Source organism: Microcebus murinus, chromosome 8 (genome assembly GCF_040939455.1).
Source record: "Microcebus murinus isolate Inina chromosome 8, M.murinus_Inina_mat1.0, whole genome shotgun sequence".
Lineage (NCBI taxonomy): Eukaryota > Metazoa > Chordata > Mammalia > Primates > Cheirogaleidae > Microcebus > Microcebus murinus.
In genome coordinates this window covers 101274425-101291454 of record NC_134111.1, presented here as the reverse complement: position 1 = coordinate 101291454, position 17030 = coordinate 101274425, and the positions used below count along the sequence as shown (strand labels likewise).

Here is a 17030-nt window from a genome sequence, read left to right as displayed (position 1 = left end):
TAGCTACTTTAAATGGAACTGTTTTCTTGATTTCCTTTTCAGATAGTTCGCTGTTAGCATAGAGAAATCCAACTGATTTTTGTATGTTGATTTTTTTGTCCTGCAACTTTACTGAGTTTTATTAGTTCTAACAGGTTTTTGTTGGTGTCTTTAGAGTTTTCTATATCATCTGCAAACCAGGACAATTTGACTTCTTCCTTTCCAGTATGGATACCTTTTATTTCGTTCTCTTGCTGATTCCTCTGGCTAACACTTCTGGTACTATATTAATATGTTGAATAGGGACAGCAAAAATGGCAAACTTGTCTTATTCCTTATCTTAGAGGAAAAACTTTCAGCTATTTACCTATAATTTCCTTTTTTGTGTGTGTTCATGTGTGGTTTTAGAACCAGGCTAATGCTGCCCTCGTGAAATGAGTTTGGAAGTATTCCTTCTTCTTCAGTTTTCTGGAATAGTTTGAGGAGAATTGGTATTACATCTTCTTTAAATGTTTGGTAGAATCCAGCATTGAAGCTTCAGGTCCTGAACTTTTCTTTAATGGAAGAATTTTTATCACTGATTCAATTTTCTTACTCATTTTTCTGTTCAGATTGTCTGTTTCTTCATAATTTAATCTTGGTAGGTTGTATGTGTCCAGGAATTTATTTCTTCTGTTTTTTAATGTGTAGGCATATAGTTCATAATACTTCCTATGATCCTTTATATTTCTTTGGTATGAGCTGTAATGTCTGCTTTTTCATCTCTGATTTTATTTAGTTGAATCTTCTCTTTTTTTCTACTCTAGCTAAAAGTTTGTTGATTTTGTTCATCTTTTCAAAAAACTAACTTTGTTAATGTTCTGAATTGCTCTTTTCATCCCTGTTTTATTTCTACTGTGAGGTTTATTATTTCCTTCCTTCTACCCTTTTGGATTATGTTTATTCTTGTTTTTCTAGTTCCTTGAGGCACATGGCTAGGTTGTTTATTGGAACTCTTTCTTCATTTTTGATGTAGGCATTGACTCTTCTGAACTTCCCTCTTAGAACTGCTTTTGCTATGTCCCATAGGTTTTGGTATGATATGTTTCCATTCTTCTTTGTCCCAAGAAATTTTTAAATTTCTCTTTTAATTTCTTCATTGACCCCATTGGTTATTTAGGATGAGGTTGTTTAATGTCCATATGTTTGTATGGTTTTTGAAGTTTTTCTCATTGTTGATTTCTAGTTTTATACCAATGTGGTCAGAGAATATATTTGATATTATCTCTGTCTTAAATTTTTTAAGACTTGTTTTGTGGCCTAACATATGATCTATCCTGGAGGATGTTCCTTGTGCAGTTGGTAAGAATGTGTATCCTGCACCTATTGGATGGAATTTTTATTAGCTCCATTTGATCTATGGTGCCATTAAATCCAAAGGTTCTTTGTTGATTTTCTGTCTCAGTGATCTGTCCATTATCGAAAGTGGGGTGTTAAAGTACCCTACCGTTATTGTGTTGCAGTCTTTCTCTCCCTTTAGATCTAATAATATTTGCTCTATATATTTGGGTGCTCTGGCGTTAGTTACATATATATATACAATTGTTATATACTCTTGTTTAATCGATCCCTTTATCATTATATAATGATGTTCTTTGTCTCTTTTTATAGTTTTTAACTTAACCCCTTGCATTTGCTTGCTTTTTTTTTCGATTCCTTTATTCTACTCAGGATTTAATTTTTTAAATACCCCATATTTTGCAAAGCGCGGCAGTAGAATAAAAAACTGGAGTTTCTTTTCATACAAACTTATTTATTTGGATTTTTTTATATTTCAAATTATTGATACATTCAAAGAGTAGTTTTAATCTCTATAATTTTTGCTAACCGTGTCAAGTCACACTCAACATCTGAGTGCAAAGGGTTAAAGTCTATTTTATCTCATATAAATATGGCTATTCCTGCTTACTTTTGGTTTCCATTTGCATGGAATATTTTTTTTCATCCTTTCAGTCTGTTCGTCTTTAATGGTGAGGTGAATCACTTTTAGGCAACATATAGTTGGGTCGTCTTTTTTTATCCATTCAGCCACTCTGTATCTTTTTGTTGGCAAATTTAATCCATTTACATTCATGGTTATTACTGATAGGAAAGGATGTACTCCTACCTTTGTGTTTATTGTTCTCTGGTTGTTTTATAGTTCCTTTGTTCATTCCTTTCTCTCCTGTTGTTTACTTCTGTGGTTTGGTGGTCTTCTGTGATGGTAAGCTTTGTTTCCTTTCTCATTCTTGTTTGTGTATCTGTTGTAATTTCTTTCTCTGTGGTTACTGTGGGAATAAATAGTTTTGTGGTTATAATATACTGTTTTAAGCTGATAATAGCTTAACTTTTGTCACATAAAAACACTGTAGACTTTTTTCCCTCTCCCCCACAATTTACATTTTTGTTGCCTTAATTTATATCTTTATCTGTTGTGTGTTAGTTAGCTACTAATTGTAGCTATTGTTATTTTTAACTCTTTTGACTTTAAACCTTCCTACTAAAGGATTGATAGATTTACAGAGCAAGCACCATTACAGCACTGGAATATTCTGAGTATGATTATGAGTTTATCTATACTGGTGAGTTTTATACTTTTACATGTTTTTATGATAGTAATTATCATCCTTTTGTTTCCAGTTGTAGCACTCCCTTAAGCATTTCTTGTAAGACTGGTCTAGTGGTGATATATTCCTTTAGCTTTTGCTTGTCTAGGAAAGTCTTCATTTCTCCATTTCTGAAGGATAGCTTTGCTGACTATAGTATTCTTGGCCAACAGTTTTGTTTGTTTGTTTTTCTTTCAGCACTTTGACTATATCATCTTATTCTCTCCTGGCCTACAAAGTTGCTGCTAAGAAATCTGCTAATAGTCTATTGGAGATTCCCTCCTATGTGACTTGACATTTTTCTCTTGTAGCTTTTAGAATTCTTTCTTTGTCTTTGTCTTTTGATTATAGAGTGCCTCAAAGAAGATCTTTTTGAATTGAGTCTAGTTGGGGACCTTTGAGCTTTCTAGATCTGGATGTCCATATCATTCACGAAACTTGGGAAACTTTCAGCTTTTATTTCAATAAATAGGGTTTCTTTGTCAATTTATTCTCCCTCCTCCACTACTATAATGTGAAAATTTGTTTGTTAATGGCGTCCCATAGGTTCTATAGGCTTTCTTAATTTCTTCTTATTGTTATTTCTTTTTAGTCCTCTGACTGGGTTATTTCAAAAGACCTTTCTTCAAGTTCAGAAAGTCTTTCTTCTCCTTGATCTAGTCTCTTGTTGAAGTTTTCAATTGTATTTTTTATTTCATGCATTAAATTATTCAGCTCCAAGATTTTTGTTTGGTTCTTTTTTTATGATATCTATCTCTTTGTTGAATTTCTCATTCAGATCACAAATTATTTTTCTGATTTTGTTGAATTATTTGTATATATTTTCTTATATCTCACTGAGTTTCCTTAAGATCATTACTTTGAATCCATTTTCAGGCATTTCATAAATATCCTTTTCTTTGAGGTCTGTTACTGGAGACTTATTTTCTTACTTTGAGGGTGTCATGTTTTCTTGTTTTTTCATGTTTTTGTATCCCTACATTGATACCTGCACATCTAGTGGAACAGTTACTTTTTTTGATTTTATGGAATAGCTTTCATACGGAAAGGCTTTTTCTTGTAGATGGGTCCTAGGCTGTTAGCTGGGAATGATGCATTGGCTTTGTTTCTGGGTGTACTCAGTAGCGTGCTCTCCATACAGTCTTCAGCTATAATCTTTATCAGTTATATTTGCAGTTACCTCAGTGGCCTAGACTGTGGGTGATGAAGGTGATATGGTTTTGCTGGAGGCGGAGGTGCCAGGTTGTTTGTTGAGCAAGGAACACATGAGCACGACTATGTGTCGGTCCCTCTGGGGGCAGAGGAGTGCTGCCACACGGCTGTCAGGCTAGGCATGGGCACATGTGGGCCAGACAACTATAGTGCTCTCTCTGGGGAAACAGAGCTGCCACTAGGTTATAAAACTTTTTTAGCACTTTTTGACTTTTTGACATGGCACTCAAAATGTTCATTGGAGCATTTCATAATGTGGATTTTCAGATTAGGGATGTTCGACTGGTAAGTATAATACAAATATTCAAAAATCCAAAATCCAAATCACCTCTGGTCTTAACCATTTCAGATAAGGGATACTCAACCTATAATTGAGACTGGGTGATAAGTACTTTAGGATTAATTTACTTTTATTTGTATGTGTTTGAAATTTCCATGATAAAACATTTTTTCACCCTTTGTTATATTACATGCTATAAATATTTTCCAATTCTTCATTGGCCTTTTAACTTTAAAGTTTTTAAGTTCAGAGAAAGAAGCCACAAAACTTTTCAAAAGAGTGATATATATATATCCCCTTGTGCATATTCTCTCAAACCCCTTGTAGGCAAACTTGTACCTTGCTATGCCACTGTAACAGCTCATGTCAAGGTCATCAGTGGCCTCCATGTTGCTGTGTCCTGTGAGCAGTTTTTCCTGTTCATCTTACTTGCTCTATCTGCAGCATTCAACACAGTTAATGACTCTGTTTTTTTTAAGTACTTCTGTCACTTGACTCCAGAAGACTACAACTCTTCAGGTTTTCCTTCCACTCTACTAGTGTACCCCTTCTCAGTTTGCCATTGCCTCTTTTTCTCTCTACCTTTTGAGCATTGTGCTTCCCAGTTCTGACACTGGACCTAGTTCCAGAACTCCATACTTAAACTGGACCTTGCCCCAGAACTTCTAACTGTCGTTTGATTGTCTAATTTGTTGTTCCAACCAAGAACAGCAGAACTACATCTACAGCAGAACTCCTCTTCTTCTTCCTGAAACACACTCCACTCACATTTTTCTCTTCTTCAGTTAACGGCAGCTCCATTTTTCTACTTGCTCATGCCAAATACGTTGAAGTCGTCCTTGATTTTTCTCTTTCTTACTCCATGTCCAGTTTTGCAGGAAATTGTTTTGGTTCTATCATTAAAATGTATCTAGGATCTCACCATATCTCATTCCCTCCACCACTACCATCCTGTCAAACCCATTGTCATCTGTCATCTGGAGTATTCCAGCATATTCCTACCTGATCTCTCTCCTTACAGCCTTGCATTTCCCAGAGTCTGTTCTTACAAAGAAGTTGAGTGATCCTTAAAAATGTTAGTGAGATTAGTCACTCCTATACTCAACAGTCCTCCTGTGGTTTCCCAGAGTAAAAGCTGAAGCCTTGAATGACTTCACAAGGGCCTACGTAATCTGGCCCTCTGGTACTGTTTTTATTTTGTTTTCACACCTTCAACTATTTCCCTCTCTCAGTCACTCTATTCTAGTCACTGGCCTCCTTGCTGGTTTTGATCTGATAAATGCATGCATCCCCCAGCCTTGCTGTTTTTGAAACAAAGCCTTTAAGCTGGCTGTTTCCCCTACTTGGAATGCAGTTAAGTTGAATACTCCATTGTTTTTCTTAAGTAATGAAAGCCTTTAAGACTCCTGTTTTCTTTGAATACAGCTTTAGTCCCATTCCTCAACATCTCCATCATTTTCCAAACAACCTATATTTGTACTTTATAGCCTTCTTTAATTTTATTTTTAATCATATAAGTGAGCATGGATTTATTCTCACTTTTAAAACTCCCCCCTTGGCTGGGCGCGGTGGCTCACGCCTGTAATCCTAGCACTCTGGGAGGTCGAGGCGGGTGGATTGCTCGAGGTCAGGAGTTCAAAACCAGCCTGAGCAAGAGCAAGACCCCATCTCTACTATAAATAGAAAGAAATTAATTGGCCAACAAATATATATAGAAAAAAAAAATTAGCCGGGCATGGTGGCGCATGGATTGCTTGAGCCCAGGAGTTTGAGGTTTGCTGTGAGCTAGGCTGATGCCATGGCACTCACTCTAGCCTGGGCAACAAAGAGAGACTCTGTCTCAATAAAAATAAAATAAACTCCCCCCTTTTTCACACCCTATTCTAGACCCTTCTCTAGAAATTACTGTTGCAATCAGTTAATACAATCTTGTCCACCTCAGTAGCCCATGTGTCCCTTCAGACCTTTGCTGTGCTCCTACCAGAATGTACCTGAGAGAGTACATATAGAAACGAAGAGCATGATTTGTTTGTGTGGCTTCTTTTAATTTTTTAATTTTTTTTGTTTTAGCGTATTTTGGGTGTACAAGTGTTAAGGTTACATATATTGCCCATGCTCTCCTCCCCCTTCATGTGTGGTTTCTTTTAAATCATAAATGAGATCAGGCTGCATGTGTTGTACTAAAGCTTTACATTTAACTTGAAATAGTTTAAAGATCTTTTAAGACCAGTACATTTAAATCTATTTTATTCTTTGAACTGCTTTAAGAGATGTCCTGGTGTTTTTAAAACATTCCCCCATTAATGGCTATTTTGATTGTTTGCCTTTTTTTTCTTTTTACAAACAGTGTGGCAGTGACTATCCTTATTTTTGCTCCCTTTTGCTTTAGTGTAGTAGAAATTAATTTTTTTTTTGAGGCATTTTTCTGTTCTGTCACCCCAGCTAGAGTGCAGTGGCCTGCCTCATCATAGCTCACTGCAACTTCAAACTCCGGGGCTCAAGCAATCCTCTTGCCTCAGCCTCCCAAGTAGCTGGGGCTATAGGCATGCACCACCATGCCCAGCCAATTTTTTCTATTTTTAGTAGAGATAGGGTTTTGCTCTTGCTCAGGTTGATCTGGAAGTCCTGAGCTCAAGTGATCCTCCTGCCTCCTTGGCCTCCCAGAGTGCTAGGATTGCAGGCGTGAGCCACTGTGCCCAGAGAAATTATATTTTATTTACTTTTTGCCCAAGATTTATTTAGGAATATTTTTCCCTCAAAACTGTAGGTGTTTTGATTATTATTTTTGTTTTATTTAAATTTTTGCTAATATTGTCTCATTTTTGCATTGTGACAAGAAATCACAACTTGCACAGTTCTTTCGTGTGAGTTCTTCTATGATCAGTTGTGTTTGATGAATGCTAAATAAAGGCTAATTTCCTTTTATAGGATTCAGAGTTTAATGCATGTCTATGAAATCAGCCTAATTAATCATATTTGGTTAAATACACACCATTAATCTCATAGGAAGGAAATCATGGTTCAGACCTGAAAGTCAGTGAATGAAACTTTGAACTAAGTCCTGGTTGCAAACACTAGAAAACTATTGTGCCCCCCCTCCAATTGGCCCCACCCAGCTCTTAACAAGGAAAGCTGACTTGCCTATCATTTTCTTAACTGTGTGTATGTATCTTTATTCAACAGTTATTAAATATAGTCCGACTTAAATAGGTCAAAGAGTATTTCTTCTAGAACTATAACTCAGAATTGGAAAACTAACATTGGACATAATTTTTTTTTTACAGTGTTTAAAGATAATGCTGGAGAAATCTGGCCTACCAGGTAAGCTACTTACCACAAAGATATAATCTTATCTACAGCGTTTACTTAAAATTAATTATCTATAAGCCTAATGAACACTTTCCAAGTGTTTTCCCCTCCAGGATTGTGGGGAAAACTTTTTACAGGATTGTGGAGGGAAAAAAAGTAATGAATATTTCTGTATATACATAATGAATTCTCCTGGTTCTTATTTCAAGCTCTCAGTGAAGAGAACCTTGATAGGGTCCAGCAAAGGTACAAAATAAATAAAAGGAAGATTTATACCACTTGGAATCACTCAGGTCTTTCACTCATTTGTTTTTTGAATCTCACTGATTCAGAATTTCAATGCATTAGGAATGTAATATGAATGAAAAAAATAAATCCAAGATAACTTGAAGTAGCTTTCCGGGTGGGATCGTGTCAGCGAATTGGATGGTGCCCCATTCTGCTTTCAGTAGACTCCTGTGCTGCTCTCAAACTTCATGACAGTGGAAGCCTATGCCTTTGTTATCTGGAAAGGAAGTTAACATGCTCTGGGTACAAGGCGTTCTTCTGGAAGTGTACATGCGATGTCTCGTTTAATCTTGACAGCAATCCCACCATGCAGATGTTACCACCCATTCCCATTTGACAGACAAAGAAACAAGGGCTGAGAAAGGTTAAATGGCTTACCCAGAGTTACACGGCAAGTAGCCAGGTCTCTCTGCCTTCAGAACCTGAGTTCTTTCCACCTTGCTATGCTGTCAAGTAATAGTGTTCACTTTTAACTTATTGGTGACTTTTTAAGGTACTTAAATTAAATTTAAAAGTTGATATAAATATTACCGTACTTAAAACTAGAACTAATGACAAAGAGGGTCTGCAAAGAGTATTTGCATTCACAAACTGTGGCCTGTGGACATAAATATGAGACCTATGTTTATTCCCATCAGATGTGTTTGGTAGGTGGGGGAAATTTTTGGTTTATAAATTATTATTTTTAATAACTAAGATTTCTAACTTTTGCTAGGGTTTGATATTCATTTATCTAGAAGGGCCATCCCTGACAAACTCTTACAACATATTCTGGTTTTATTTTCATCTTGATTTTGATTCCTTTATAGGAGATACATGGCATTTGCGAAAAATGGATTGGTGCTATGAAGCTGGGGAGCCTTTATGTGAAGAAGTAAGATTATTTCTATACATTTTACTCTTAAAAATGATTAAGTTTATATCGTATTTCATGCATTCCTTCTCTTATTTCCTCTATTTCATCTTTTCATGCAAGATACCCACCCGCCCACCCTACTCATGAGAAAGCTTTAATTACTTTCTATAGGATACAAACATCTCTGAATGTGTCTATTTTCACTTTTTCTTACTGTAGTTTTTTGATGGAGGGAATGTCTCAGCTAGGTGGGAACATTCCTAGTATCTGCAATAAATCCCCTTCTGATGAGTGTGAGAACATGCTCCTGGGAGGAGGAGTTCTTTAGAAGGCAGAGAACTTCAGAGAATAAACAACTTTTCAACTAATGAAAGAATTTGAAGATACATTCTGAATTTTGACCCCTGAATATTTTAATCTCAGAGTTTCTCTAAGTTAATGATGGTAGAATTCCTCTTACCAAGCAATCACTTAGGCTTTGGTCCAAACTCTAGATCCAGCCAAACTCTTAAAGTAGACTTAGGAATAATTTTATCACAAGATAGTTAGAATCTGGTTATTCTTCTATTGTTGGTCCAGATAGCATCAAACTATCAAATCTCCCGGTCTAAACCCATGGCCTTAGAAGTAGACCCAAAGTGAAGCTTTGTGAGAAAGCTTGGATAGTTGTGGTCAGCTGCCCTTTTCCCCTGTCTTTACCTGCCTGCTTTCTGTTCAGTAAGACAGTGGCATTGAATGTCAACAAAAGGTTGATTTAAGCAAGTGTGCTGGGGCCTTCCCTTCAACACTCTCCGCTGTCTAGCAGTCAGTAAGTCAACAGAAACAAGCTCCTTTTGAGCCTTGACTCAAGGAGTTTGCCTGGGACAAGAAGTGAACCTCAAAGAATCTTCAGGACATACAGTGTGTGGCTGTCAGAAGAATACATTTACTCAAATCGCTTCAGCATTTTCTTCTTTAATTTTCAAATCAGTATCAAATGCTCATCTAAAAGCAAACTCATTACCCTCAAAACTGGCTTCTGTTTCCGGGTTTCCCATTTGTCTTTCCCACCCTAATCTTTCACACTAAAACACGGCTTACCCTGCGTACCTTTGATACTTCATGTCTCCTTTCTGCCTCCAAAGGCATGTCAGCTTTTCCACTCCTTTCCTGGTCATTCCCACTGCTGAACTCTGGGTTCAAGCCTTCTTTTGCCCCTTACCTAAATTACTACATTGGCTTCCCCTGGGCACAGGTGTTTCCCATTTCAGTATGTCATGCATGGAGCAGCCCAACTGATCTTTAAATATAATCCTCAGAAATCTTGCCTGGCTCCTTTATTTCTATTCCACATCCCTTGGGTTTGCAACTACGCTTCCAGTCCAGCTTTATTTCCTGCTGCTCTCCCACTGGTACTTCCCATTCTAGTCACTCTAGTCTCTTAACTCTTTACAAAACAAGTCATACCTACTATCAACCTTGACTTTGCCCCTGTTCTTTTTTTTTTCATGAGAAATTCCTTCTCTTCTCTTATTTCCTCTAGATTTCTAAATCCAACCTATCTTTTTAGGTGTAACTAAAATTTCATCTTCTATAAATTAGTCTCGCATCATTTCTCATCTCATCCATCTCCCTTCCCTCAGATCTTTTATGATACTTACAACTTAAACCCCACAATTTAATATATGCTGTACTGCTAGTCTTAGCTAATTTCTTATGTCTTCAATATCTGCTTTATTATTCATTTGTTACTTGAAAAGGTAATAGAGGCATAGGGTTAAAAAGGTCCAATGCTCTGTTTGTTCCTTTCAGAAGTCATAAGTGACAAAAAAGAATTTCTGTATTCCCAGGATGCAACACTGAAAGAGCATATGATATCTTCTGGAGATACTTTGCTTTTAATGGAAGGAAAACTTCCTCCTCTGGTAAGATTTTGCTTCTGAATAGACATTTTGTAAGTAATAGTTATTGTTTTCTGATTACAAAGATGGTGTATACTCATTGTGGGAAAATGGGGAAATACAGACAGTCATAAAGAGAATACCTCAATCTTCCCAAAAGATATATATCCTTCCTATAAATTGTTGTTTTATTTTTGAGACAGAGTCTCACTCTGTTGCCTGGGCTTCAGAGTGCCGTGGCATCAGCCTAGCTCACAGCAACCTCCTGAGCTTAAGTAATCCTCCTGCCTCCACCTCCCAAGTAGCTGGGACTACAGTCATGGGCCACCATGCCCAGCTAATTTTTTCTATATATTTTTAGTTGTCCAGCTAATTTCCTTCTATTTTTAGTAGAGACGGGGGTCTCACTCTTGCTCAGGCTGGTCTCGAACTCCTGCGCTCAAATGATCCACCCGCCTCGGCCTCCCAGAGTGCTAGGATTACAGGCATGAACCACCGCGCCCGGCCCCTATAAATATTTTTAAACAAAATTAAAATCAATTGTATATAAAATTTTATTTACTACTTTTCACATTTAACATCTTAATTTGAGCATAAAATTCAAAAACAATCATTATATTCAAGGTAATGATTTATCACAGTTTAATTCACCTATATCCCCATTGTTGGAAATTTAGTTTGTTTTTATAAATAGTAAATAGTACTTAAGTATAAATTGTTCTTAAAGTTCCAAAGGTAGAATTACTAAGTCAAAAGTCATTAACTTGCCAAAGACCTGATGCAATATATTGCCAAACTGTTTTCCCAACAGGTTGTACCAAATTTACAGTCCTATCCAGCAGTATATGAAAGGGCTCATTTCACTACTCTTTCATGAACATTATATATTATTACATTTTAAAACCAATATTTATTCTTTCTTTTAAATGTGGATACCTATAAAGATCGAAGGAAAAAAAGTGGCCCAGAATTCCAGTACTTAGGTAACCACTTGCAAGGATATGAATAGAAAATTAAGACAGCACAGAAAGTTAGGAAACAAAAAGCAAAAGTCACTCCCACATCTTTCTCTCTAGAGAGAATGACAGTTAACTTATTTTTCCTTGTATTTATATCTTTCTGAGAAAAACATTACTTTATGTGTATGCTGAAGGTAAACATGTGCATGTGCCAGGAGTTAGCTACTCTCCCAGCAAAACAGGTCCCAAGGCAGGATCATCGCAAGGGATTTGGAAATAATAGGAAACAAAGAAATGATGTAGACGGAGAAGTGATTGAGACAGAGACGAAGTGCAGTTTAAATGATGGGGGAGTTACGGGGTCATCAGCGTTCCCACAAGCTGAGTCCACAAGTGAAGTCCCACATCAGTATTTATTGTTACAGCAAATCATTGTCTTTTGTTAGAGAATTTCGTATGCAGTTCATTTTCTGAGGTTTCCAGGGGAACCTTACCTAATTTTGTCTATAAGAATAGATGGTTAAACAGTTTTTCTAAGATAAGCATGTTAAGCCCTAAGTTAGAAACAGACCTAGCTGAGCATACAAATTAAAGATAAAATATATAAAATGAGAACACTGAGTCTGTGTACTACTCTAATCTACTTCTTCTAAACACAGAGAGACATGTAGTCAGGAGTGAAGCAGGAATAGCCTTGAAGTCTAGGATAGTTCCAGCTGCACATTATCTTCTGGGCAGGCATTTTAATCAGCTTCTCTGCCAAGGACCCAAACCGAGCTTCTGCCTTGCAAAAAAGCTCAAGGTGATGGCCAGCGGCAAAGAAGAAACATTGCTTTGCAAACGTCCTCTGGCAATGCTCCCCTTGTTGGAAGCAACTTCTATTCTGTGAACTAACATGTCTACAGATTCCTTCAAGGCAAAGCCCTGCAAAACTCCTGAAATCTTTTCATGTCTCTTAGCCTATTTCCCAACATGTATGTCCTTTTAAAAGTTTACATAAAGAGATCATATTCTCCACATTGTTGTACACCTGTTTGGTTGTTTTTATTCACTTAATAAATCTTGGGGATCTCATCACACAGACCACATGCTGCACATGCAGACCTCCTACTGTCTTCCTTTTCTAACTACCTTTTCTACATGACTTGCTTTTCATGTAGAATTCTATTTTGTAAAGTGATCTTTAAAGTTAATTTTTGAAGAGGTAATACTCATGATACAAAATTCCAAGTACATAAAAAGCTGGGCCAGGGAAAGTACATGTCCCTCCTTCTATCCCTGGCCCCCAGCCACCCAGCATCCTCTCCCCACAGACAATGGTGTCTTCTGTCTCCTTCCAGAGGTCTGTACTTTTGAGTATACACATATGCACATGCTCGTGTTTGTGTCTGTGTATATACATAGCATATATGGACACACACACACATATATATATTCCTTTTTCTTTGCACAAAAGATAATATGCTAGACACCTATTCTGTACCTGGGTTTTCTCATTAATATTTTATCTCCCAAGCATATGCTATGTGCCAGGACATATAAAGCTATTTCAGTCTATTTAGTAGGTACATAATATTCTACTATATACAGATACTATAATTTATGAACCAGTCTCTTTTTGAAGAATATGTAGGTTGTTTCCCATCTTTTACTGATACAGTATAAAAACCATATATGTGCCATTTTGTGTGTATATGAGTAGTTCTACAGGATAAATTCCTGGAACTGAAATTGCTTGGTCAAAAGTACCGAGCTATGGTTATGGCTTACTATAATGTAACCAGTCTTCTAAAAAGGGACTTTGAGGTTGGGTCAGGGGTTTGTTCCCATAACCAATTTGCATGAATGTCTTCACATACATGGCTTTCTGTGCATGCACTAGCGTATCAGAAAGTAAATTCCTAAATGTGGAATGGCTGGGTCAAAGGACTTGTACGTTTTAAATTTTGAGAGATGTGGCCAAATTACTCTCTGAAAACTTTGCAGCAGTAAATATTCCTGCCACCAACTTACAAGAGTCCAAGTTTACTCATACTTTTACCAACATAGAATGTTATTAGACTTTCTGGTTTTTGACAGTCTTCCAGGTGAAAAAAATGGAATTTTGTTGTTCTGATGTTACATTTATCTAACTAAATGCAGGTTGGGTATTTGTTAATCTTCACCAATTTGATAAACTGAAAAATATTCTAATGTGCATTTCTTAAACTATATATTTAAAATATTTTGCATGATTATTTTTCAAATTCTCATTTTCTGTTGTTGGAAATTGAACACTGTAACAATAACATCTTTAATCTCTTAACAAAGCTATCAAAGTTTTTTACTAACAAAAAAAGATGGGAATAACTAGCTAAATTAGTAAAACTGAAGTTACAGGGTATGTATAAAGCAGTGGGTTTATTTCATGTGGTTTGTATGCAGGAGTCCAACCTAGATCAGTAGGCTGTTGCTTCTGTGTAATGAATGGAGCTGCCGTGACTGGTGTTGTGCCAGCGGTGCTCTATGGTGCCTGGAAATATCGGTGCAGTGTTTCAGGCAAATGTTTTATTACTGTTTATGTCCCTCATCTATCTACTGACATACTTCTAAGCAAAGAACATATTTAGTCCAGTAACCCCGAAGTCTGATTTTTCTGATTTTAAATTGTTGATTATAAGAATAAACAACTATAATTTATGACAGTTAATGAATCTATCAGGAAAATTATAAATTCAAGAACATTTTATGTCATCAAGACAGTTTCTCTCTATGGGAGTAAAAGTGGAGGTTCACTTAATCACCTCATTAAAAATGCTCCATTCTTCAGGGTTTCCTGAAGGTGCCCATCTGGTGGTACCAGCCTTGGGATCCCTCAGGACACTGGGAAAGCCATCAGGACCAGACCAACTGTATTCCTTCTCAAGGCAGGGTGTGGAGAGCTGCTTCCACCCAAGGTGAGGACAGAAATTTCAGCTGCCAGCGTCATAAAGAAAAGTAAAATGACTGCTTCTGCTCTGAGGCAACTGAAATATTTATTTTTAAAATGTAAGGTTGGAGCCGGGCGCGGTGGCTCACGCCTGTAATCCTAGCACTCTGGGAGGCTGAGGCGGGCGGATTGCTCGAGGTCAGGAGTTCGAAACCAGCCTGAGCAAGAGCGAGACCCCGTCTCTACTATAAATAGAAAGAAATTAATTGCCCAACTAATATATATATAAAAATTAGCCGGGCATGGTGGCGCATGCCTGTAGTCCCAGCTACTCGGGAGGCTGAGGCAGCAGGATTGCTTGAGCCCAGGAGATTGAGGTTGCTGTGAGCTAGGCTGACGCCACGGCACTCACTCTAGCCTGGGCAACAAGCGAGACTCTGTCTCAAAAAAAAAAAAAAAAAAAAAGTGTAAGGTTGGAAATTAACCTGTTTATAAGGTAAGTCATTTGATAGTAATAACCCTATCCTATTTTTATACGGTGCTTTGTAACCTCTGTAAAACACTATATATCTTATTATTGTTATGTTTATTATTATATCAATCTATTCTTTTTCAAAGATCTTTTATATGTCATTTGTCAAGATCCTCAGGGCAGTAGCAGTCCCATTTATTATCCTGTACCAGGGTATTGAGGCTTCACCCAATTCCACTAACCTCACCACAGCCACGGGGCAGAGACCAAGGCAGGAGTCTGCATCCTGGTCTCCTCATCTTTCTGCCTTGACCCCCAAAACCCTCAGGAACTGCTTCTAGGGAATCTTTTCACTGACTCTTCGAAGAAATATAGACAGTGTAAACATGTTGTCTTACTCTAAATTCAGTGTACACATCACAGTGGGCAGAAGTTGCTAGCAGTGAGTTGAATTGCCTTTGTATAATACAAAGAAGAGTTCTACTTCATTATAAAGAACACACAATTTAATCTCTTTTGTATTCATGACTGTAGATGAAAAGAATATATTTTTAGTAGGCCCAACTTGTTAGCTATATTTTTTCTATTTATCATGTTATACTTAATTATTTATCTTTTCTAGTGCCTTGGAGTATTATATTCTTATATTTCTTTTTATCATTTAAACCTCAGTAATGAAATTAATATAAGTCAGTCAAATCCTATATCCTTATTCTGTGAAGTTTGGATTATATGTATAGAGTTATAAAATATGTTGAATCAGCTATGAAATTAGCTAAAGTTATATTTTAGTTGGGTTATATTAGATCATGTTAATTCTGAAAAATGTTTTAGTAATAGAATACTAGTTACATATCATATTTTAAAAGCATGTTTAATCAGTATGTTTCTCCATGTAAGTAAAGAAAAAGGTTCATTTTTGGTAGCATTTCTATATCACAAAAAATGGGAAATACAGTTATGTGTAGCTTAACAATGGGGATACATTCTGAGATATGTGTAGTTAGGGGATTTCCTCACTGTGCAGACATTACAGGGTGTACTTACACAAACCTATGTGGTCCAGCCTACTGCACACCTGGGCTGTATGGTACATAGCCTGCTGCTTCTGGGCTACAGACCTGCACCGCATGTTACTGTACTAAATACTGTAGGTACTTGTAACACAAAGGTTAGTATTTGTGTATCTAAACACATCTAAACATAGAAAAGGACAGTGAAAATACAGTATTATAATCTTATGAGACCACCATCATATATGCAGTCCATCTTTGACCCAAACTTAGTTGTGTGTCACATGACTATATATTTGATTCTGCAGAATTTCCTAAGTGTGTCCTGTAGTTTCCTTAAGACACAAGAAGAACTATTAATGCACTTAATTCACTTATGATCTATCTATAATTTATTATGTATTAGTAGTGTGCTTAGTGACAAAGATATTTAATTAAAGCAAAAATGAGTAAAGATATTCCAAATTTAAAATTTAGTTACCAGCTTTTTTAGATTCAGAGTTTTTGATGACCCATGATTTTGTTTTCCCCTTTTTCATACAAACTTGGAAAGTTCTTCTTATTGTCAAGATTTCCTTCATTCAATAAACATTTATTGGGCCTTTACTGTGTGGCACCCACCACACCAGGCACTGAGAAGATGAACAAGATAGATTTCCCTCTTGGAAATCTTAATTGTTTTGAGGAGGCTGATTAAACACACACACACAAACACACACATGCACACAGGAAGATGGATAAAAGAATCACAGGTTGTGGTCAGTGTTATGAGAAAGAAACAGGCATATAATATAATATAAAGGATATAATAATATAATATAAAGGATATAATATAAAGGACACAGGCAGTATCCTACCAACAAAGCCTTTGAAGAAGGAAAGAATGTGGGAAAGAACATTCTAGGTAGACGGCATCAGTGTCAAGTTCCTTGTGGTGGTCTGCCAGCAGCACGCCCCCGACTGCTCCCCGACCAGGCTGTGCTTGCTGCCCCCTGAAGTCGTGAGGGACCCAGAGTCAGAGGTTCCTGAATGTAATAATAAACCTATGTATGTATCAGAACGTGGCAGTGTTTTTCAGAAATATGAAATAAATAAGTTTAAAGGTCCTTCTAAGCATCCACCTCTGTCCTTTGGCAGGTGCTCCCGGGAACGTGCCCGCAGAAGGTTGTGTCCTCTATGTGGGAGACGTAGAGATCTCAGAAGATGCTGTGCTGGCGGATCTGAAGTCTCAGGTCAGACTTCTTCCTGCA

General features: G+C 36.9%; 1 protein-coding gene across 7 annotated transcripts in view; it reads left to right on the top strand.

Moving 5' to 3' along the window:
- USP40 (ubiquitin specific peptidase 40) overlaps positions 1-17030 on the top strand; it is an 86874-nt gene that overhangs the window by 55485 nt on the left and 14359 nt on the right. For 6 of the 7 annotated variants that reach the window (XR_012920646.1, XR_002224163.2, XM_076006053.1 and 3 more), the window contains 5 exons: positions 7380-7416; positions 8502-8566; positions 10378-10452; positions 14197-14323; positions 16918-17012. Coding sequence is in view for 4 of the 7 variants with exons in the window: in XM_076006053.1 (XP_075862168.1) it covers positions 7380-7416; positions 8502-8566; positions 10378-10452; positions 14197-14323; positions 16918-17012 (399 nt within the window). In the remaining 3 variants the exon portion in view is untranslated. Of the gene's footprint in view, positions 1-7379; positions 7417-8501; positions 8567-10377; positions 10453-14196; positions 14324-16915; positions 17013-17030 lie in introns of those variants that run through there. The other variant, XM_076006055.1, reaches the window with a different exon arrangement.